The sequence below is a fragment of the Austrofundulus limnaeus genome, unplaced genomic scaffold (assembly GCF_001266775.1).
Source record: "Austrofundulus limnaeus strain Quisiro unplaced genomic scaffold, Austrofundulus_limnaeus-1.0 Scaffold241, whole genome shotgun sequence".
In the NCBI taxonomy this organism is placed as follows: Eukaryota; Metazoa; Chordata; class Actinopteri; order Cyprinodontiformes; family Rivulidae; genus Austrofundulus; species Austrofundulus limnaeus.
In genome coordinates, this window is record NW_013952643.1 from 712,709 (window position 1) to 737,334 (window position 24,626).

Sequence of the window (24,626 nt, forward strand, 5' to 3'; positions counted from 1 at the left end):
GAAACAAACTGATGATATCACTTATGTTACTGATGATGTCACTGATGATATCACTTATGTTACTGATGATGTCACTGATGATATCACTTATGTTACTGATGATGTCACTGATGATATCACTTATGTTACTGATGACTGACTCCCTCCCTCCATCCCTCTCTCTCCCTCCATCCCTCTCTCTCCCTCCATCCCTCTCTCTCTCTCTCTCCCTACATCTCTCCCTCCATTCCTCTCTCTCCCTCCATCCCTCCATCCCCCTCTCTCTCTCCCTCTATCCCTCTCTCTCTCTCCCCCTCCATCCCTCTCTCTCTCCCTCTCTCTCTCTCTCTCTCTCTCTCTCTCTCTCTCTCTCTCTCTCTCTCTAACTAATGTAACTAAATAAATAACTAACTAACTATATGAGACCCTTTCCAACGTCTCTCCGCCCCTGAACCGAGTGATTGGGGCGGGGCGCAGACTCCAGACTCTGCCCGGACTTTTAAACCCTCCTCCCGGGGTGCAGGACGCAGGACGCGCGGTGCGTAAAAACAACCGAGCTGCTCCATTTCAGCTCTGAGGCGCAAACTTCACCTCCGCGGGATCTTTGGGACTCAACTCTGCTTTCTGCGCGCGGAGATGTTTTATTTACTCCTGACATGATGCTCTGATTCCCCGGACTCTTCGCTCCGCGCGCTGGATTATCAAACTGGATTTCTGTGGGAAAAACTAAAACGGCTCCATAACACTCCGGAGTGATCCTGCGCGAAATGGGGCCGTTTTCAGCTGCGATTCTTGTCGCTTTTTTAGGTAAGAAACTCTTGTTTGTTGTTGTTGATTATTTGGCGCAACAAGCGCCTCCACCTGTCTGCGCCGACGCGCGCACAGGTCAACAGGTGGAGCAATGATAACACAACAGAGCCGCTTTATTCTGCACCGATGCGTCCTCAGAGGTCAATAAAACCCTGCCCTGAGGCTGCAGTGAAGATGAAAGCCCTGGGAGAGTTAAGAGCCACTTAAAGCATCCTGTCTGGGCAGCAGAGGATTATGGGCCTGCAGTTGACCTGATCCATCTGCTGCCAGTGACAGAGGAAGGCAACAGTTGGCAGCGACTTCAAACGCGCCACGGCTGAGATAAAAAGGATGCTTCTGCTGGTCCACTTCTCCTCCAAGTGTGTTTAAGTGGATCAAACTTTCAATTAAGTGGTGTTTTTATAGCAGGCTCTCATTGTGGCAGAGAAAAGATCAGTGGCTGAGGGAAAAAACCTCAGAGCTGCACGTTTTAGTCTGCATTTTTTTAACTGACTGGAATCTTTAAATCACATCTTTATGAGAAGTTCTCATCATACAGACTGTTTAATGTGGCAGCAGACAGATCTGGACCACAGTTACCATAACTGTTAGAAAAAAATACATTTATTGTCTAAATGCTCATTTAAGACTTTTTTCTCTCTTATTTGGCTCAAGTTATTTATTGCATCATAATGGACACGGCTCTTTAAATAAAGCAAAATATACATTCATTAGTTTTTATGAAGTATTATTTGTCTTTTATTTTGGTTAAAGTTGTTCTTTTATTGTCACAAACTTGTTCTTAAAGTAAAGCAAAAAGTCAACTTTGTTAGTATTTTTAAAAAAAAGGCTTATTTTAGTCTCTTTTTTTGTCTCTTATTTTGTCTCATGTTATGTATTTGTTGCATTGTCCCTTAAAAAAATTATGATCAGAATTTGAACAACTATTTGTTACCTACATAAAGGTCATCAAAGAATTCTATAAAAGAGACATTTGAGAACGAAGCGCTCAACTGTTTTATTTTCCTGCAGTAAAACATGCAGATAAAAGTGCTTTGTGTATAGTGAACGCAAACCCGCATTTCAGATTTTCAAAGATGTGTCCTAAAATCTCCTGGAATAAACTCTTTCACACGATTTGATAAAGTTCTGGATAAAATTTTTACATTTGATTTCATAGTTTGCATGATTACTATTATCATTATTTTACAAAATTCTTTAAATTTCCATGCTTATCAATTATTTTCCCTTACAAAAAATTACTTTATACAGTTGTCCTTTAAGTATACTCATTGAAAAAAAGAGTATACTTCAGTTATTTTTTTGTGTACAAATTAGAAGTATACTTAAAATTTATGTTACCTACTTGTCTCATACTAAAGGTACACAAAAAGTAAACTTGGTAAGTAAAAGTACACTTGTGGAAATATACTTAACAATACTTAAGCATACTTGATGACATGTACTTGAAGTAAACTTTTTTTTTTTGGGTTGTTATTATTTTTTTATTTTTGCTAACACAACAAATTTTAGCTGATTATGAGTGAAAAGGTGATGTGTAGCTGTGAGTCGCTCACATCACATCAGGTTTGACCCAAAACGACTCGGAGTCCGTTTCTCTTCATCAGATGATCTAAAGTCTGAAACTCTGACCTGAAAGGTTTTAATCGTGTCTTGTTTTAGAAAGAGATTTAATGGCTTTAACTGTTTTTACTTTTCTCAGTTTTTGCGACATTTTGCAGCTTTTCTCCAACATTTAACAGTATTTATTTATGGTCCATGCTTGGCTGTTTTAATTCAGCAGAACTGAAATATTTTTGGTAAATCCATGGACCCAAACACTGGCAGCAGCTTTAGGAAGGTGACAGTTTTATTTTCTGATGAATCCTCGCAGCTGAGCTCTGAGATAACAAAGAGCAGTGCTTTTGTCTGGTTTCCTTCTGGATTTTTCCTCTTCCTGTTTAAAGTGATGTTCAGTCGTTCCCAGCGCTCTGACCTCACTGGTGGGATGAGGCCAACTGGAAATGTTCGCTGTGGTTTAGGGCTCTGGGAGTTTTGCGGTCACTTTGTTTTTAGGTAGAGAACCGAGCAGTTTTAGGAAAGCGGCGTCAGCGAGGGACCAAAAGAGTTTCCAAGTTTTTACGATTATTGCCTTTAATGAGGAAAAATATAATCCAGTCCCTTGAATGTCCATCGCTTGTTGGATGTGAGAAAAGGAAGATATTTGATGCTTCAAACACAAAAATCCTTATAATCATTTCCTCGTTTATTTTCCTGTCAGCCTGGTTTTTATTTTGAGCTGGTTCACATTTGGATTTGTTGGAATGTGAAAAGATTTGTAGCTCCGAATTCTTGTTCACGTCTCATAATTATAAGATTTGAACACAGTTTGGTGGCTTTAGATCAGGTCTGTCAAACATCAGACACTTTTTTAACAATAAACACATTTTGCAGCTAAAATGTCAAATGGTTACAATAAAAAAAAATCTTTTTGATTTATTCTGTCCAATCTTTTTACAGGGACAGAACTAAAGGGATGGCTTAGGTGGAACCTGATGGGCTACCCCACCCCCAAGTTGATTGATAGTGAATGGTTAGAGTAGAACAGAGGTTCTCAGACCAGGGGTCTGTCAGCTGTATATTGGTGGTCCTCCAAAAATTCAATATATTGTTAATTTGTTTTTATGGGGAACAATGCACTAGTACACAAACACACTAAACCAAAGGGGTCCCCAGACCCAAAATGTTTGAGAACTCCTGGAGTAGAAGACATAAAAGAGTTTGATGAACATGTATGGTCTACAAGTTGGCGGCCATCTTGAATCACTCATACATCCAGTTACATTAAAATCCAGTGGTTCGTGAGATATTTTTTGCCATCTCTCCATCTATTATCTTCAGTTTATTCTGAGTCTGGTCTTTGGGGCAGCAGCTTGAGCAGCCACCTCTTCCAGGTCTTCTGGGAGGACTCAAAGACCTTCCCAGACCAAACAAGAGACTCTCTATAGCATGTCCTCTCAGTCGGACATGTTTCAGCACCTCCAAAGGGAGGKGTCCAGGAGGCGTTCTTACCAGATGAACCACCTCAGCTGGCTCCTCTCGATGTGGAGGAGCAGCGACTCTACTCTGAGTCTCTCATGGAGAACTGACCTTCTCACCCTGTCTGTAAAGGAGAGTCCATAACTCTGCAGAGAAAACACATGTCGACTGCTTGTGTCTTTGATCTCGTTCTTTCAGTCACCACCCAAAGTTCATGGCCACAGGTGAGGTGAGGGAATGTAGACCACCTCACGGTTCACCGCAGACCAGTACAGAAGCTGCACCAATCCATCTGTCAGTCTCACGCTCCAWTCTTTCCTCACTCGTGAAAAAAAAAAACCCTGAGATAGTTGAACTCCTCCACCTGAGGCAGAATCCCACCCCCAACCTGGAAAGAGCAGTCCACCCTTTTCCAACTGAGGACCATGGACTGAGGTGCTGATCCTCATCCCAGCTGTGAACCGCTCCAGTGAGAGCTGAAGATCGAGGCACACTGAAGCCAACTGGACCGCATTACCTGCAAACAGACGAACTGGACTCCCTCACCGTTCTGTCCATAAAGGTTCTGAACAGAATCTGTGACAACGGGCAGCTCCCACTCTGAAGGGGTCCGACTTACTGCCGCCAATGTGAACCAAACTGGCACCGCTTGTATAAGGACTGGATCTCTCATAACAACGGACCCACAATCCCATACTCACAGAGCACCKCCCCWCKKCAGTGTACCTCGATGAACACGGTCAAACACCGTCTCCAAATCTACAGGATGTTTTTGCTAAAAAGCCGTTTTTCATTATGGTGTGATTTACTCAGGAGTCRGGCTGAAAACTCAGTCTGGTGTGAAACAGCTGGAGGTGGTTCTGGTCCTTCAATGAAACTTCAGCTTCTTGTGATCAAACGCTTTTTGGTCCCTCTCAGAGGTATTAGTGTCACATTAGAAGCCCGCAGTGGCATTCCAGGGCAGTAAATGATCTCACCGGGCAAGTCCAGATCTGATTGGAAAAATTTAAGGCCGAGTTTTTAGCATTTCAAGGTGGATTTGAATGATACTGGAGCATTACACGAGATAAAACCTCAGTGGAATGTGAGCTTTGGAAAGGCTTTCATTTCCSATGTTTTATCCCTTCATGCTTCTCGTTCCAGCACAGAAGTGCTTCTTTTTAAAATTCTTTTTGTTTGGTTGGAAAGCAGATGAAACGTCAGTGTCAGATCATGTCTTTTTTTTTTTTACTAATGCTGAGTCAGCATTTAGACAATTGTCTTCTGTTTAACCGCCTCAGCTTCTTTTCAACTATTTTAACTATTAATCATTTAAGATATTCAGTTTTGTTGTCATTACAACTATGATTTATGTTTTATGTAACTTTTATGCTTTTTGATTTACTTAACTTGGCAATTTTTGAATTGAAATAATTCAAATACTTGAAAAACAATTTTTGCCCTCTTCTGCTAATATTATCGCTTAGCTACTGTTTCTCCAGCAGGTTTTCTTGTTTTAATCTTTTTCTTACCTCCTTTTTATTTTTAGATGAGATTCTTAAATTTTCAAATAATGACACACATTTAATTATTTTTCCCTCAGTTTGGGCTGAAGGCTCCTCGCTGCATCACTCCCACTCGGCTCACTTCTCCCTGAAGAAAACCTTTGGCCGATCTGTCACAGTCACTCAGTGCCAACACAAGCTGAAGCACCTTCATAATGGGGCCCGGATCACGATGCAGATGCCTCCCAGTGTGACAGGCCACTGGGTGTCCACCAGGTCAGTTTGGTTTTCACTTGAACTGTAGCTTTGCAAACAGATTTTATTTTGTAAAGTTTTTATCTGTGTTGTTCTGTTGCAGCTGCGAAGTGAGATCCGGTCCAGAGTTCCTCACTCGTTCCTACAGGTTTTACCCCAACAACACCTTCCAGGCCCACCAGTTCTACTACCAGGACAACCACTGCACCAAACCCACCTACACGCTGCTGATCCGAGGTCGGCTGCGCCTACGACAAGCCTCCTGGATCATTCGGGGCGGCACCGAGGCCGAGTACCAGCTCCACCGTGTCCAGATGGTGTGTCACACGGCTGCCGTGGCCTCAGAGCTGAGCCYGAGGCTTAACCACAGCTGCAGTGGAGCCATAAGTGGCCTCTGGGAGCCTGGCGTGACCTACGAGCTATGGGACGAGGAGGGAGGCTACAACTGCTCCATTGCGTTGAACTTCACCTTCCATGAGCTGCAGCTGCTGAGGGTGGAAAAGCAGTACCTGCACCACAACCTGGATCACCTAGTGGAGGAGCTGTTTCTGGGAGACGTCCACACGGATCCGCGGCAGAGGCTCTTCTACAAACCATCCAGCTACCAGACCCCCCTGCAGAATGCCAAGGTTGGTTCACCAGCTGTTTCTTTGACAGAACGATGACGACTCTAAAGATGAGGAAAGGACATCAGTAACATTCAAAATGGCCACTACAGCTGTTCAATCTCACATAAAATGACTATAACACAGTCAGCTTTGCACTGAACTAAAATTATTTACGTTAGTATCCGAAAGTCAGTAGTTAGGGTTGGGTTAGGGGAGTATTTGCTCAGAGTTTACTAGTAATATTTATTTTTTAATGGTTTTTGTGGCTTTTTCTTGGTCTGAAATTTAAAGAACCTGGGTATTTTAGGCTTCTGCTTCCAGGTAATAATGTTTTTTTTTTTGGTTTAGGGTTCTTTAGAGGAAGATTATTTATGTATGTGGTAACCTGTATGATTATGGTTAGGTATTTGTCTGTGTGGTTAATTTTAGGTAAGAGGTTAGGGTTAGGCATGTATCTGTGGTTATTTTTTTAGTAACTGAGTCAGTAGGTAGGGTTGGGGTTTCAAGTTAGGTTGGGGTTAGGGTTTGATGTCGGGTTGAGGTTAGGATTTAGTTGGGGTTTGGTGTAGGTTTGGGGTTAAGTTTGGTTGGAGGTAGGGTTAGAGTTGGTGTTGGGGCTAAGATTTCAGTTAGCGTTAGGTGTAAGGTTGGGTTCAGTTTGGTTAGGGTTTTGTGTTGGGTTGTGGTTAAGAGTTAATTTGGGATTAGGGTTTGGGGTTCATTTTAATTTTAACACAAAGTCTGATCAAAACATCATTGATTRAGGCGATGGGAGAAATGCATTCCTTCCTGGAATGTTGAGCTTTTTATAATTTCTTGATTAGAATCTGAGGTCCGGTACCCCCGCTGTCAGATTAGGGAGGCCAGCAGGAGGCTGAGAAGATATCCCACTCACATTTTTTAGACTTTTGTGTTCAGTGCAAGAATCTTGTGGGTCAAATCCAGGCTGATATTTTCTGTGACTTCAGTATAAAACCACAGCTAAGCTTCACTCCCACTGAGCRGACCTTCACCCCAAAGACCGACCACACACACACACTAGCAACAGACATGACAAGCTTTTAAAGCCAGACCTAAATGCTTTTAACTTAAAAAAATAAGTTTAAAGCATCTCAAACATTTAGACCACTCAAATTTATTCTCTCTTGTAAGATTGAAGCCAAAAATCTATAAAACACTCATTTATTTTAGCATATTATTTGATCTAATTCTGAATTAATCAACTTTATGTTGAAGACCTGTTGTTCATTTCATTTCACAGGATGTGATTTCTCTGTTTACACCGGCTTCCCCGCTGGCTCCGACCCTGGAGCCATGTTTTCACTGTCACAGTCAACAGAGATTACATCGAAATCCTGCTTATCAAAGCAAACACCGGATTTTTACTGGTGTTGCTGATCAGAACAAAAACAGAACCCGGAGGGATGAGCGAATCTTGTGATGACCCAGAACCTTTCTTCTTTAGCCTGAAGAGGTGCGGCATGAAGCGAGGCCCGATCCTGGGYACAAATCAACATGTGGTCTTCCAAGAAATAAAACTCATACAGCTGCATTAAAWATTCCCACAAACGGACACAAGGTCTTGTTTCATACAAGTCAAAGTGTTTTAATTTATCCATCTTAAAGGAATAGTCTGGTTAATTTTGAAGCATTGTTTCAAATAGTCATTGAAAACCAGTTTTGRAAAACCATGATGATGTCACAACTCAACCAGGTTAAGTAAGGCACCGTGCGTCAAAGCACATTATGTCACTATGCTCTTACAAAATGTTATTTTACCAATCAGAACAGTTTGGAGAAAATGYCAGAGTTCAAAAACAACATGCGGGTGTGAATGGAGGCTGCGTTAGCTAACATTAAATCTATGATTAGCTTATTATAAACTCTACAAATGTATCAATCTGTCAAATCAGAGAGTCTGGTCCACAGGTGTCAACCTCACATACACAAAGTTTATTTAAATATTTTTATACAACAAATTATTCTCATAGACAAATATAGGATGAAAAAAGTTATATTTTAAAAAAACTTTGGCAGTCAGTTCACAGGTCTTTCTACAAGCAACTTTTTGATTCATCATACCTTAGAGATCTGTTTTATCATAATCCAGAAAATCAATAGAAAACCTCACTTAAAATCTAATTATTTGACTTTAAAATAAAAAGAAAATGCAGAAAAATACTAAGTTGATTATCTGTTGCATGTTCTACACCAAATTCAGAGATTACTCAAAGATTAATCTTCTTACATTGAAAGAAAATTGTAACAAAGTTACAACAAAGTTGTGGTCGGGACCCCTCTATGGGTCTTTAAACATTGAAAGAATTTCCAGACATCAATTAAAATGCAAATAAATTAATGAAATATTTTCACCATGGTTATTAAGAAAACAACAAAACAATAATAACAAAAGTAGAATCATAGGTATTAGTTTTGTTTATTATTATGCCCATGTTTAACAGACATATTCATAAAATTTGCACAAGTCTCTGCAACTATTATTTTGTGGGTCCAAACTAAAAAGTTTGAAAACCACTGCTCTAGTCGGTCCAAAGGTTTGCTGGACTCCAGGCAGACTGATTCATTCAGCAGCCATGGTTTGTACTCAGTACTAATGTATTTGTACGTAGACGTTAGTTCTGTAGATGTAATCTGAGTAAATTTTAATCTTTTTCTCTGATATTTAAAGGTTGTAACAGATTATGGTAACGACCTAATTGTTTGCTAATTGGCTCACACTAATAATAGGTCAGTGAATGAGATCATGCTGGAATGTTTTCTCCAAGTCAAACAGAAAACCACACTCGCTCTGTCATGGTTCCTTGTCAGGGGGTGGAGGTGGGGGGGACCTCTCCAATCCATTAATTTTAAATGCTGTACCCAGAACTGGTCCCAATCCAGAACACTTGCTGGTGCCAGGGTGTTCGTTTGTGGTTTCTGGGTGGAACTGTGTGATGCAAGAGCGAGGCAAATTTTATTTTATTTTTTTAGTTTTTTTCCCCAAGTTTTCTGTTGCTCTGCTTCGCCACCATGTTACTGCAACCAAAAAATGACCTATTTTAAATTTGAGTCTGTCTTACATTTCCATCTTTGTTTTCAGCATCATGACCACGCCTGCGTCGTCTGCCCCATCATCTCTCGCTCAGACGAGCTCCACCCCCCCGTCCTGCCGCTGCGAGCCGACCTCACCGTCAGCCTGTACGGTCAGTGGGTGAGCCAGCGCTGTGAGGTGCGCCCCGAGGTCCTCTTCCTCACCCGCCACTTCATCTTCCACGACAKCAATCACACCTGGGAGGGTCACTACTACCATTACTCCGACCCCAGCTGCAAACACCCCACCTTCACACTCTATGCCCAGGGGCGCTACAGCCGAGGGCTTCACTCCACCAGAGTCATGGGCGGAATGGATTTTGTCTTCAAAGGTAACAGTTTCTCATTTCATAACTAAGGTTTTATAGAAATATAGTAGATTTGTAAGATAGTTATAAGTATGTCATCATACTTAAGGAAACAATAATTGTATCATATCGATATCGGCCGATACTCAAGGCAGCAATATTGGTACTCTATCATACTGGCCAATACTATTGGTATTATTGATATTGGCCAATACTCAGTATCGACCAACACTCATTGTCTTGATATCAGCCAATACTCAATATTGGCCAATAGTCAAGGCAGCAGTATGGGTATTATAAATTAAAAAGATTTATCGGGACACCCCTAATTCAGTCACTAAATCAGATGAATAGCAGATTGAAGGACCAGGAATAGACACCCCTGCTATAGTGTCATAACACATAATTCTGATCATTGTAATCTCACATTACAAAGAACTATCTCATAATTGTGTCATCTAAGGTCATCCTACCAGARGGACTTACAGTGGGGTGGGAAAGTTTGGGCAGCCTTGTTTTCCTGATTTACCTTTTTATAAATCATTGAATGTTTGGATAAAAAAATATCAATTAAATATAACATATAGGGGACAAACACGGGGTTATTTGAGAAGTGAAAAGAAGTTATGATTTACAGAAAGTGTGCAATAATTGGGTTAAACAAAATTAGGCAGGTGCATACATTTGGGCACCATTAAACAAAACCTGAACTCAATATTTAGTAGATCCTCCTTTCACAGAAATGGCCTCTAAATGCTTCTTATAGCTTCTAATGAGAGTCTGGATTATGGCTGAAGGTATTTTAGGCCATTCTTCTTTACAAAACATCTCTGGTTCATTCAGGTTTGATGGTTTCTGAGCATGGYCAGCTCTCTTTAAGTGACACCACAGATTTTCAATAATATTCAGGTCTGGGGACTGAAATGGTCATTCCAGAACGTTGTACTTGTTCCTCTGCATGAAGGCCTTAGTAGATTTTGAGCAGTGTTTAGGGTGGTTGTCTTGCTGGAAGATGCAGCCCCGGCTTCAGCAGCTTCAGTTTGTCACTGATTCCTGGACATTGGTCTCCAGAATCTGCTGATATTCATTGGAATCCATGCATCCCTCAACTTTAACAAGATTCCCAGTCCCTGTACTGGCCACACAGCCCCACAGCATGATGGAACCACCACCACATTTCACTGTAGGTAGCAGGTGTTTTTCTTGGAGTGCTGTGTTCTTTTTCCTCCATGCATAACGGCCCTTGTTCTGTCCAAATAACTCTTATTTTAGTTTCATCAGTCCACAGCACCTTATTCCAAAATGGAGCTGGTTTGTCCAAATGTGCTTTAGCATACCTCAAGCAGCTCTGTTTGTGACGTGGGCGGAGAAAAGGCTTCCTCTGCATCACTCTCCCATACAGCATCTCCTTGTGTAAAGTGTGCTGTGTTATGGATTAATTATGTATATCTGTTCTACCTTGACACTTGTCCAGTAATCATATCTTATGATAACTAGTTTCAGCTGTTGAATCTGTTGCCCTAGACTTCAAGACTCCAGCAATGCATGGCCTCTTTTGTTCTGATAAGGTGTTTTCCAGGCTGACAGCCCTGTCATTGGTTAGATGGTTCACAGTTGGAGAACTGTGATTGGTTGTAAGCATGTCACATGATGTTATATTATCAGCTGCTCTATGCTGACGGGCGAGCCACAACACGACAGACTTTGTTGATTGACCTCTGCTTTGTTGTTGCTCAGATTAAATCATTTGACGACCATACACGCAGACTGGTGTTTCTGCATTCTTGGTAAATCGTGCCACCACAGCTGAATAGTTGAACGATGCACAYTGACTCCATCAGCAGCAAGATGATGTTGTAGGTCTTTGGTGCTGGTCTGTGGGTTGATTCTGACTGTTCTCAACATCCTTCGCTTCTGTTTATTCCAGATTTTTCTTGGTCTACCACTTCGAGCCTTGACTTGAGCTGTGCCTGTGGTCCTCCATTTTCTCACGTTTCTCACAGTGGAGACTGAAAGCTGAAATCTCTGAGARAGCTTTCTGTATCCTCCCCCTAAACCAGGGGTGCCCAAACATTTTCCCTGAGAGGGCCAAAATTAAAATCAGTCTGAGGGCCGTGGGCCAAATGCAATAATATAAGAAATGCAAATACTTCTTAAGTGAAGTTGTTTTATTTTTTATGATTAAGCTAGCAGCCAGTGTGGTTGCCCACATTTTATTTTCCTCCAACCCATGGACATGGAGAAAATTCAACTTCTGCTCAGGCAGCAAAGGCTCATGGGACTTTCCATAATTTAAAATTTGAGTATATGGGATCTTATAAGGTGTGCAAATCTAGATATGGACTTAAATCTAATCTAAACATCTCTTGTAGTTACTTGTTTTTTTTATTTAACATAATTACAATCTAGTAACCAGGACAACTGCTCATGAGCCAAATCAAATGGCTTGGTGGGCCAATTTTGGCCCGTGGGCCCCACTTTGGGCACCTCTGCCCTAAACCATGATGGTGAACAATCTTTGTTTTCAGCTCATTTGAAAGTTGTTTTAAGACTCCCTTTATGCGACTCTTCAGAGAAGATGAAAAGAGGAGAAAAACCTACATTTGCCTCCCTTAAATACCCTTTCTCATAATTGGAGTCACTAGTGTATGGAGGTCAAGGGTCACCGAACTTACCAAACCAAATTTGAATTTCAATAATTAGTTCTAAAGGTTTTGAAATCAATAAATGACAACAGTGCCCAAATTTATGCACCTGCCGAATTTTGTTGAACCAATTATTGCACACTTTCTGTAAATCATATCAACTTCATTTCACTTCTCAAATATCGGTGTTTGTCCCCTATATGATTTATTTAACTGATTTATTTTATCCAAACAATCAATGATTTATAAAAGGTAAATCAGGAAAGTTAACAAGGCTGCCCAAACTTTCCCACCCCACTGTATAACTCTGAGCCACTCACGACGATCAAGATTAAACGAGACATTCGAACTGTACTGTTCCTTTGTACCTTACAAAGTTATTGTTCCTAAAACTTGTACAACTCAGAAACTGGACTTTAAAGAAATCAAGGGATCTATAGAAAGTAGAGATGAGAAATAAAATATGTCTTTGTCTCCTCTAGTGAACCACATGAGAGTGACCCCCATGGATTTGGCCACCACGTCCCTCCTCAACGTCTTCAAAGGTAACGAGTGCGGCGTGCAGGGCTCGTGGCAAGCAGGCGTGGAGCAGGACGTCACAGCCACCAATGGTTGCGTGGCGTTGGGCATTCAGCTACCGCACATGGAGTACGAGCTCTTCCGCATGGAGCAGGACGCCCACGGTCACTATCTGCTCTACAACGGCCAGCGTCCCAGTGACGGCAGCAGCCCGGACCGCCCGGAGAAGCGAGCCACTTCTTTCCAGATGCCCCTGGTCCAGTGCTCATCGAGCAGCCAGCACTCGGATCAAAGCCGAGGGGATGAGGAAACGTCTACGCTGTACTACAAAGACTGCTCAGGGTGCCACAGAGGCTGTCACAAACTGACYGGGACGTTTGCCGCCATCATCACTGCTCTGATTCTTTTTAACCAAACTTAAAGGGCAACTCTAAAACTGCTTGTTCTAAGACCAAAAAAAAAAAAAAAACTCTTTGTGGATGTGAAGAAGGTTGAGAACTGAACTCCTTTCCTTTCACCAAAGACTGGAAACTGCTGCACCACAGAAACTGCACTTTAGAGTAGAAACACCTTTCTGTGATTCCATGTAGATTAAAATGTTTTTATACCTTCACAGACTGGGGAAAAAAAACATTTCCTGTCCTGTTTAAACCAGGATCTTTACAACATGTGGTCATAATAGGACATCTTGTACAGTGTAATCTTGACAAAACCTTTGTCTCAAAGTTTTTATCATTTGTTTACTGAAAAATTAAACTTTGGTACTTCTAATAAAGCCTTTTCTTTTTAAAATACAGTMAACTCAACACTCATTTTGAAGGCCATGTGTCACGAGATATACTCTTTGTATGGTGTTTAAAATGGCGTCACGAGACACTAAACTATAGTATGTATCTCGTGATGCCATTTTAAACACCATACAGTGTTTAAAATGGCATCACGAGATACATACTATAGCAGTGTCCAAAATATTGTCACAACAAGAGACACATTCTGGAGAATGGTGTTTAAAACGATATCACAAGATGGATACTGTATTATAGTGTCCAAAATATTGTCACGAGACTAAAGTATAYCRCAAATATCGACATGACAGGAGACYCATACTACAGTATGGCATCCAAAYTATAACGACATGAGGAACTGTCATGAGACACGTACTATGGTATAGTGTCTGAAATTACAACATGAGGTTCATCACGAGACACTACAGTATTAGCAAATTACATCAGGAGACATCATGTGATACATACTATAGTGTCCAAAAATAGTCATGCATAAGACACATACTATAGTAAGGACTGTAGACAGGCARGGGAACTGGTTAACGGCCCAAATCTAAGGTTTGGGAAAACTCTAAGTACACTGTCCTGATGCATCTCAGTAATCCAGGTAAAAAATCAAAAAGAAAAAAAAACTGTACTTTCTAAGTACACTGGTTGGAGTCCTAACTAGGCACAATCTGCTCAACCGCCACAAAATGGTGATGGGACTCAATGGTCTGTGTGATGCCTGTGGCATTGAATTAGAGACCTCTTTGCACTACTTAGGCCACTGCCTGGCTCTTGAGTGGTCAAAGGAAAAGAATTCTTGGGGACCCCTTTATGGATCCTGAGAAGCTCAAAACAGTGTTTCTAACCTTGTGTCCTTCATCCAAGAGACGAGAAGGTTTGAATGAAGGACAGTGTCTTTTTGGGGAGAGCAATGGGCCCACTTAGGAGGCCTCCTTTGGATTTTATATCCATCCCCATTAAGAGAGAGAAGGTGTATAAAATATTGTTACGACATGAGGTACGTACTACAGCACGGTGAGTAAAATGTCATGAGACATGCTATGGTATAGCGTCTGAAGTTACAACATGAGACTCCATCACGGGACACGACAGGATCGAGTCCAAAATTACATCATGAGACATTATGCGATACATACTGTAGCAAAGCGTGCAGTAAATTGTCACGACATGAGATACATACTGTAGCATGGCATTTAAAATGACGTCCTGAGACATAATCTAATGACACATACTATAGTCCAAAATATCATCACACGAGATACATACTATAGTATTCCGTCCAATATTACATCATAAGACATTATGAGATACAAACTGTACTATACTGTCCAAAATATCATCACACGAGATACATACTACAGTATTCATCATAAGACATTATGAGATACAAAATGTACTATACTGTCCAAAATATCGTCACACGAGATACATACTATAGTATTCCGTCCAATATTACATCATAAGACATTATGAGATACAAAATGTACTATACTGTCCAAAATATCGTCACACGAGATACATGCATGGCATCCAAAATGACTTAAGAACTCACATCCATGAGACACACTACAGTGACATCCAAGACTTACGAGTACACTCTATCATGACACATATAGTACGACATCATGTGACATGACCCTAACCGACGACTGCTCAATGTTGGGATCAGGATTCAGTTCGGATCCTTCCACGAACTTTAATAGGATGTAGAGACAAAGACTAGAACACTGCCAACAATCTGCCCGTTCACAATGAATGTCCAGAATACCTAAAAATGATTCTGCAAAAGGTTTTTAAAATTAAATTACTCCTTTTGAGCAACATTTGTTTTCTTAAGAACACTGACTTTGTGTTTTGTACAAGCTGACCCTTTGACGGGAAACACATTTCCATTTGTAGTCCCCCAGAGGGCATTAGAAACACCCAGATTTTTTATGAGATTACGGAGTCAATGTGAGAGGAACATGGACGCTGCCAAGAACAGACAGCTCTGAGGTGGAGGGAACTCGGTCCAAAACCATTGAAGAAACTGGAAGCCAACACTGTTTCACGTAGTTACATTCAGCTTGACTCATAGCTGAGTAACAAACACAGTTTCCCACGATCCCTTCCTGCAGGAGTCGCCCAACTTCTCTGATTAAATGAGTAAAGGTTTCTCTTTAGRGTCTTACAGAAAAAGCTTTGTACTCGTTTACGATCGCGGCTGAAATTAGTTCGTTAACGCACAGAATGTCAAAAATGCATGAACATCACCAGGACAAACTTCTAAAAAACCAGTTGTTTGATGCAATCTAAAAATTATTAAATCTGTAGTCCTTTCCAAATAACATTTCAAAAAGCACAATCTCATGTTCTGTTGAATTTGTTGTTCCAGTTGATGTCGGACAGACTTTAATTAAAGCTCAGCTGTGTCATGTGGACAGAAAATTTACTGCTGATAAAACCACATTTGCAAATGGTAGCAAATAACATCTTTAAAAYTGACACGGAAAGAAAAAAAAACAGCTATAAAAACCACATTTTTTATTTTTATTTAGGTAATGATCAATACCATGGGACATCTTTAAGAATGAAAACCTCTTTTCAGTCCATAACTGCCTCAGAAGCAAGAAGTGTTGTAGTATGTTTCGTAATAATAATAATAATAATTCTGTATTTTTGTTGTTAGGAAAACAGAACAAATGTACAAGAATGAGGCACCTATATCCCCAGCTGGACCTGAACATTCCAACAGAAAAAAAAAGTAAAAATTACAGACAAGTTTATTTCAGAGGCAATCCAGCAACAGGTAGAGAAAGGAAAACGTCCTTTTTCTGGTTAAATGAATTTAAAATAACATTTACAAGACGCCTAACATTCCATTTGATTTCTATCAAAATCACAGAAGAAGAAGAAAAGAATAATAATAAAAACCGGATCTTTTGACAGCTTCGTGCCCATGGGCCCTAAATTTTTGCATCTTCACGTTGCCTGACGGTAAACATTCATCGTCCCACCACTTTACTTTTATTATTATTTTTTTTATTTTAATTTACTCGGCTCTTTGGGGGAATAAACCGTGTGAGATTGTAAAAAGCAACGCCTTCGAATGATGCTGTACAGATGTGTTCACTGGAGGCCACACGATCAATGATATGGCAAAGTCAACAAAAAGACTTCTTGCTTTTTCCAAGCCTTTTTTTTTTATTATTTATATATCTTTTAAACTTTTTCCAGAAGCCACGATTGATATGGCTGGCATGCAACCTCCCTCCACCCCCAGTCTACAATATGAACTTTCCAGAGAAAAAGCCAATGAAGATTGCTGCTAAGACAACAAGGAGGGAGGGCAGGTAGGCCATGCTGTGTTCTCGGCCCATGAGGTTGGTGGAGTTTGACGTCACGTGGTCTGAGCGAGGCATTTTTCTGATTCTATTTGCTTCGTCCTGCAAAAGCAAACAAACACAATAAAACCACAACTTGAGTGTGCAGAAAACAAAACGGAAAGTTTACAAAAATTTACAAGGCAAATGATTTCAAACAACATCAATGTGAATTTTATGGGAGATTTAAAAATGTTTTGAGCTTAACGTGAAAGTAAAAATGAACTGATCACATAAATTAAACACACTGCAGGTTTTATGCAGGTATAAATACTTCAAATACAAGAAGTCAAAGAAAACCTCTTCATACTTTAAAAAATTGGCATAATACAGATAATTTTACCCATTTCGTCACTGTCATATTTTTCTTCTGAGGTTGGCTCAGCAAAGTGAAACAGGAAGTGACATCAAAGGGGAACTCGTTAAAGGGAACTCTCTCTGGTCTTTATTTATTCTAACAATACTTGAACTCTACCACATCTCTGTGATTGTGACCCAAATTAGTCAAATCATCCTCTAAAGTCTGTTATTGTAGCAACGCTCTGTTCACATGCAGACATTCCCCTCTGACATCACTTCCTGTTACTTCACATGCYTATACCTCAACAACCGTTCATGTCAGCAGCATGAAATTTATTTTGCAACATGTTATTAATGTTATCTTTTTAAAAATAAACCTTCATATTTATTACAAAAAAAATGATGTCACAGGCACTTTAATGCTCAGTTCTGATTTATTTTTTGGTCGTTTATGTTAGAATTGCAACACGAGTTCCAAGATTTAAACGACATGATTTTAGCATTCGATTAGTCACTGGTTCAATCTGTAAAAATGGTAAAAATAAACATGACAGTTTAAATACTGGATATGGTTTTGATTTAATACCACATAAAGAGATCTGGGTTGTTTTGGGGAAAAAAGATTCTGTTTTTCAGGTTCAGACTATCATATAAAAATCTGATATGGGTCACGTAAGGAGAAAAAAAACAGAATCGGATTTGGGCCACTTATGGCTGCAGTGTGAATAAAACCACAGATTAATTAAAGGGTCCAAATCTAAAACTGATAGTTTATCAGTATCAGGGTCACAGAGCTCAGTCAGCTCCCAGTCTCTGGTGTTTTGTTCCAGTTGCAACATAAAATGGCAGCTCTGAAAGATCGTGAATGAAGAGGAAAAATACGTAGCAGATTTGTGGTTTTGAGTTTAACCTCTCTGATTCACACTTTAAGATCTTGGTTCATCAGCTCGTCTGACCTTTAACTGTCGGTTCTCCTCTGTCAGCTTGTTGACCTCGGCTTGCAGCCTCCTGCACTTCTCCAGCACTCTCTTCATCTCAGCATCGTCCACTGCGGCGGCGGCAGCAGCAGGTATCGCGGCCGGCGTCGGCTCCGCCCTCGTGGAGTTTAACAGGGTTGATCTCGATGCGTCAATGTCATTCTGACAGACAGAAGCAGAAAAATGAATGACCGAGGTGAAATCTAACGTGGCTTGACCCAAGTAAAGACGCCAACCTCTAGATGTGGGAATACGCCAGAGAAAGGCAGCCTTGTTTAACGTTCATGGTAGCAGATCAAAGACAGGGGAAAGTCAGATTTGATGTGGTTTTGTTTGTAGGGCAGCCAAGATGACGACATGGYGAAATAAAGGCTGGTATTATGGAAGGACAGAAATACAACTACTGTACTGTGAGGGAGGGTTGTTAGGACATGATGTTATTAGCGCGACAACAATTTAACCATTATTGAACATAGAAGGCTGATTAAACTGAAGACGYATTTCAAATCTAATCATAGTTGATAAAAGAAACAAGTCTATGGGAGTGACATTTAACATCTTTAAATATAAATGGGTGTGAGCCTGAAACAGAGGGTACCAAACAGGCTTTTTCACCTGAACTGGTTTRAGTTTGATTGTTCCTCTTCAACAAAAAATGTTCATAAACTTCTTCTTTTTTGTCTTCAGCGGTTCCTGCTTTAATTTAGTGTTGTGAGCCTAACATTTTATTTTCTCTTTTGTGTTTCACATCCTTGTTCTCCCATTGTAGCAGTTCATTTATGACATTTACTCCAATCAGGTATTCTGTCTCCAAAGTAGGGCTGAACGATTAATCGCATTTGCGATAATCTCGCGATATGTTAAAACGAGATTTTCTAACCGCACACGCTGCTATTTGACTGGTCACGTGACTTGGGAGTGACTCGAGCAGAGCAGTGTTGCTAACTTAGCGTTGCTAGATCTAGCAGCTTTTCAGACCCCTCTAGCACCTATTTTTTTTTACTCAAAAAGCGACTAGCGTCAAATCTGGCAACTTTTCCTGGAGCTTTTGGAGACTTTTAGAAGCTTTGGTGACAGCACTTTCCTCCTTTTCTCCCCCGCGAGTGGTGCGGTAAGCCCCTCCCCGTTTCTAAAGCGGTCCGAGCCTCGTTCAGCATCAGCAGCAGCACACACACACCTGGCTGCAATCAGCTGAGAGGAGACCGCTGCAAATTAATCTTGAATGCGCAAAGCTGCCGCTGCTCTTGCCTTGTTTCTAAAGCGGGATATAATATTTACTGTAATGTTTTTTCTCTGGTACTGTCTCTGTAAAATAAATCTCTGGACCCAGCTGTGTTTGACTCACAGATCAGCTTCACCTCGTCCTCCGTCTCGTGATATCTAACAGTCTGCAGATTAAATTTAAGATTATCACTAATTTAATTTATGTAATATGGATCTAAGCATTAAAGTCATAAAATTAGTTTTATTTCATTAAGTTTAATTACAGTTTTAAACATATTTAGTGTGTTTCTTCACTTATTTTCTCTAACATCTCTCCTACAGCTCATAGATCACAATTACTGGCAAACATATTAGGTGATGATGTAAACTAGTAACTTGAGTTTGATTTTCCTACAAAAATAACGAGTTGGTTGTATTCTTCATGTTTTTTGCACTTTATTTTTTTCATGATGTTACTGGCTGGAAAACAGTAAGCTTTATTCTTTTTATATTTATATATTTTTCTTTTTATTTATAGACTGTCCAGTGAATTTCAGACAGTGTTTAGGAAGTTCACTTAACATGTTTAATATCATGTTTCATGAAAAATAAAAAAATTAGAAAAGGTGAAAAGGTAAAGCCACAGATTTGTTTGCTTTATCTGTGCTTTAAATAAAACTTACTTTGTTTATTATAAAACAGATTGATTTATTGCTTCTGTTTGTTGAATACTTAAGACATAAAAAACTGCATATTAAATCGCAATTTATAGATTAAAAAAAATCGCAATTAGATTATTTTCCAAAATCGCTCAGTCCTACTCAAAAGGTGTGAATAGTTTAAGTAATGATACAAAATTTTAGATTCTCTTCTAAATTTAGCAGTTTTCACTCAACAAAAAGCTAAAATGCGATTTAATCGGACAGAGAAAGGAAGCATTTGCTGATTAGAGATGACAAGAAAGCTTTACGCACATGAAACGGTGCTCCTTGGCATTTTTATGATCTGCTTTCCTTCTTCAAAGTTCATCTCCCTGAAAATCTTCTGGCTTTTTTTAACATTTAACCCAAATCCCCAAACAACAAAGCAATAATTCAAGTTATAAATTAGAATTATAAATGCGCAGCGATGCCTCTTACCACTCTATCGTTTTCAGAAGGCATCTCAAAGACACATCTCAGCTTGGAATCCATGAGCTCATCGGGTTTTGCATCTTTCCACTGGTGGAGATAAAAAAAATAAAAGAAGGCATGTTATTCATCAAGTCAAACTGCTAACAGATGGATTTTATCCACACACACGCCACACTACACCAGTCGGTACGTACGCAAATAGTTCTGAACCRATGTGCATTATAAGAGGAAAACAATGTGCTGCTACGTTTTTAAAAGAAAATCTGATTTTACCAGACAAAAATTTCACAACTTTTCTTTTTACAAGAGTTCTTTAACACATGACAGAATAAAACTGCAAAATCATTTTAAAATGGTCAGAAAAACATTAAATAACTCAAATAAAACTACAGAATTTTCATGAATGTAATGATCTCTTAGAGCTTTTGCTGCCCTCTGGTTGACAAACTAGAAATATTTTTTAAAATTTTTTTTAGTTTGGCCACCACAAACAAAATAACCCAATAAAATAATATTAGTTCTGCCTCAGCTCAGTCAATCAAATTCAGATGTTAGCCATGAACATTTATGAGGCCAATAAAATAAAACTGAGTATTTTATATAATTGAATAACAAGTCTGACAAGTTGTCTGACATTTTTAAATGTGAGGACATAATTTGTTGGGAGGCATTACAGCCGTGTTTTTCTTTTTATTCTTTAGTTTTAAACCATATAAAAACAAGATAATTAGGCAGATTTAACATGGAATCAACACARTAATGATAAACAGTGAGACTGTCACCAAAATGTTTGGAACTGCAGCTAAAATTTATCTCAATCCCACTGCTTCACAGGTTCATCATTCAGTTGATATTTTTGTCTGTTTTCTCTTTATATTAATGATTATGGCACTCATAGCAGATTTCTTAAATGCATTTATAAATACACTTTATTATAAAGTGTCTTCATAAAAATCCAATAAAAAAAGTCACTTACCAACGAATCCATGTCGGAAACATTTGGCGGGGCGAAAATTGTCTGCACCATGAATTTGTGTTTACTTTTCTCATTGGGGTCATATTCAAATGGTTGCAGCATTACTGTGAATGAAAGAAAAATAAAATGTATACATGTGGACATTTGTAAACAAAAAAAAAAAAAAAACACTGAACAGTTTAACACAAAATTCACAAAATTGGGGTCACAACCCAGTTTGCTGGAAAACACCAAGTTATGCGAATCAAAAAGAATTTAGAAATAATTGCGAAATAGACCATTTTTTTAGCTGCAGCCATAAACAGATGAATAGAAAAATGTTTGGAATTAAATGAGTCATTAGCACTGTTTGATTACTTTAACCACCAACAGTCAAAGTTTTTGTTACTATTATTTTGTAGGTCAGCAAATAAAAATATCAGTTTTTGTCRACGTAACTCTTAAACTTTATGGCCTTGAAGTGGACTGTGTGAACATTAACCTTTCTACAAATCATAGCTCACATCATTAACAGTTCTGTGAATGGTTTTAGTGTACCTTCAACATTATTGTTTCACTACTACTTTAACAGTCTGGATCAATGTTTTAATGCTCCAAGATGAGCTTCATTAAAAACAACAAAAATAAAACAGCCACCAAAGGCTTACCAGAGATATTAACCGTCGCTCCGGGGTCGATGACCCCGCTGTTTGGCCGTACGCAGTACCTGCGTGGTGCTGTTGTTTTCACTTTGAAACACACTCTTCTGTCAGAAGGGTTCTTCAGTTTTAGGTTACTGGTGATTACATCTGTGAAAGGACCTGGTGAAAAAAATAAAAAAATTAATAGTTGTAAATTATGAAGCCCCTTCTACATTAAAAATGTGGTAAATTGAACATTTGCTTTTATTTAATAGATATTTTCAAGAACTTACYATTTTTCCAGCAAATATGCTGAACAAGTTAAGACAAATTAGAACAGGGTTGGAGACTAAAATATAATTCGGTAAAAACTGTCTACGCCTCTAGATGTAACCTGACAAACCACCTGAATCAATTACAATTCCCTCCAAACAGATAATTTGATATAGAAGTCATGAGTCCTCTCTCCCATCAGGAGATCAATAGTTATATAACGAGTATCCATCTTGTGACAGAGCTGGATTCAACTTAAGTCCTTAACCGTGTTCAGGACCAGCAGCTTTGATCATCGATGTCAAAAACACGACCAGCTGCCAAATCAGAAAAACGTTAAAGTCCATCCTAACAATTAGCTTGGGAGTCTGTACAGAAAGAGACATCACAGCAACAAAGGTCATGATGAAAGATGTGGGCTAGAATAAGGCGACAAGATGAATTATATTGTAAAAACCTATTTTTGGTTTCATTTTGAGCAAAATAAACTTTTATTTTTTGCTTTCGTTGAACAGTTTTGTCACCTTGGACTCGTCCAAACTTGTTTAGTTTTTAGTCCAGGTTGAGCACAAAGGAAGGGAAGATGGGCTCATGTCAAAAAGATTTATCTAGAGGTAAAGTTATGATATTTTGTGAGTAAGTGAGTTTATCAGATATGAACTTTTATTCTCTCATTTGGGAATTTATGAACACTGAATCCATGAACATAAAACTCTTCCCCTCTGTTTACGGATTTCACAGCTTAGCTGGAATTGAAGTTGACAAAGTCCACAACTTGGCTTCCACACATGGTCCATTACCAAGATGATAAGAAGCACTAAATGAAGGCCTTGCCCAGCTGAAGTGATGATGGTGAAAAGGCCACTGATTTCACAACAGGTGCAACTCAAATATGTTCCAAGAAAAGAGGAAAATCTCATCCCACACAAAGTGCAATATGACGTTTCCTTTCATTCCAGATCCTGTTTGTTAATAGTTTTTGTGAATTGGATGGGTGAAGAAACTTTCAATGCCAACACATCAACAATATCAGGAAGAATAGTGACTAATCTTAAAGGAAAAAATATGCTGTTGGACAAAAATCATGTAAATTTGCAATCAGGAATTGCTTAAAAATGACATTCAATACCATTTTTATTTAAAAAATGCAAAATGTAGAAACTAAAACATTGTGCAGCTTTAAGAAAACCATTTATCAACAAGGCTAATTTAGGGGGAGGAGGTTTTAATTAGCTGGGGAGCATAAAGATTGAACATTAAAGTGATAAAAAGAGATCATGTGATGGGCTTCAGAGTGATGGACACATTAGGTACGTCAGACAGAACAGGAAATGATGCACCCATCAAGACTGTAAGAAGCTGAACTATTCAGTTTGTCAGGTTTATCAACATTTTGTGTACAGAAATTCATAAGAAACATCCTGGGTAATGCCTCATTTCATATGCTTGCTAAAAACGTTTTTCCATACAGAGAGGCTCAGGAAATGGTTTTTGAGACGTTGAAAGACCAGAGGGAAAAGCTGAAAACCCACTCACCAAGGCCAGAAACTTATAGAAATGGCCGAAAAATGTATTTATTTTTAATAAATCTACTGTAAATCTACAGTCAATGCTTTGACATTATATGATTTTAAGTTGACTAAAATACAACAAAACGCCCTTTTCTCCGAACACTGCCAGCAGAAGCATCTCTGCAACAAATAAAACACTTGATACCAGCTGAGCACATCAGCCACACACCCACATAATGTGCACCCAGAGCCCATCTCTTAGCTGCATCGCTCTCATCCTGTTGTATGTATGCTGAGTTTGGATCCCCCGGGCCTGTCCTACTCCAAAAATACCAGCCAAGAAAGGGGGGCTGCCCTCRTTGCTTGCAGTAGGATTCCCAACAGAGACTCCAAAACAGTCCAGGTCTCACATACGCAAGGACCGATTTAGCTACGTCTCTGTGACGGGCAGCAAAAAATACAGCTCCTCTTTTCTTCCACCGCTTCTGAAAACATTTATCTTCTACGTTCCAAAACAAATCAAAGCAATAAAAAACTGACTTTTTTGGTTGTTTATTTGATTAAGCACTTTGGATTCAATTAAAATCACAATATTTAATTTGCAGGTACTGCAAAACATGTTTTCAGACTCAAGTCTCCACAAAAAGATGTCCAAAATCATGATTAAATTTGCACGAGAGAAGTATTAAAAGAGGCTTGTAAAATGCTGCATATTTTCAGGTTTGGGATTGTAATTTTCTTTCTTTATATATATATATATA

At 39.3% G+C, this 24,626-nt stretch overlaps 2 protein-coding genes across 2 annotated transcripts in view; one reads left to right on the forward strand and one right to left on the reverse strand.

Annotated features, from left to right (window-relative positions):
• The first annotated feature begins 492 nt into the window (after nt 1-492).
• On the forward strand, nt 493-13,512 carry LOC106525784 (protein APCDD1). The gene is made up of 5 exons (XM_014020122.1): nt 493-786; nt 5,390-5,567; nt 5,650-6,175; nt 9,255-9,576; nt 12,680-13,512. The coding sequence occupies exons 1-5, from the start codon at nt 747-749 to the stop codon at nt 13,135-13,137; spliced, it is 1,524 nt and encodes a 507-aa protein (XP_013875576.1). The 5' UTR covers nt 493-746; the 3' UTR covers nt 13,138-13,512.
• A 2,506-nt stretch (nt 13,513-16,018) lies between these two features.
• Nucleotides 16,019-24,626, reverse strand: part of vapal (VAMP (vesicle-associated membrane protein)-associated protein A, like) — an 11,993-nt gene continuing 3,385 nt past the window's right edge. The window contains exons 2-6 of the mRNA XM_014020123.1: nt 22,109-22,261; nt 21,462-21,565; nt 20,492-20,572; nt 18,129-18,311; nt 16,019-16,935 (exon numbers count right to left, since the gene is read on the reverse strand). Coding sequence (XP_013875577.1) covers nt 16,774-16,935; nt 18,129-18,311; nt 20,492-20,572; nt 21,462-21,565; nt 22,109-22,261 — 683 coding nt within the window. The 3' untranslated portion in view covers nt 16,019-16,773. The remainder of the gene's footprint in view (nt 16,936-18,128; nt 18,312-20,491; nt 20,573-21,461; nt 21,566-22,108; nt 22,262-24,626) is intronic.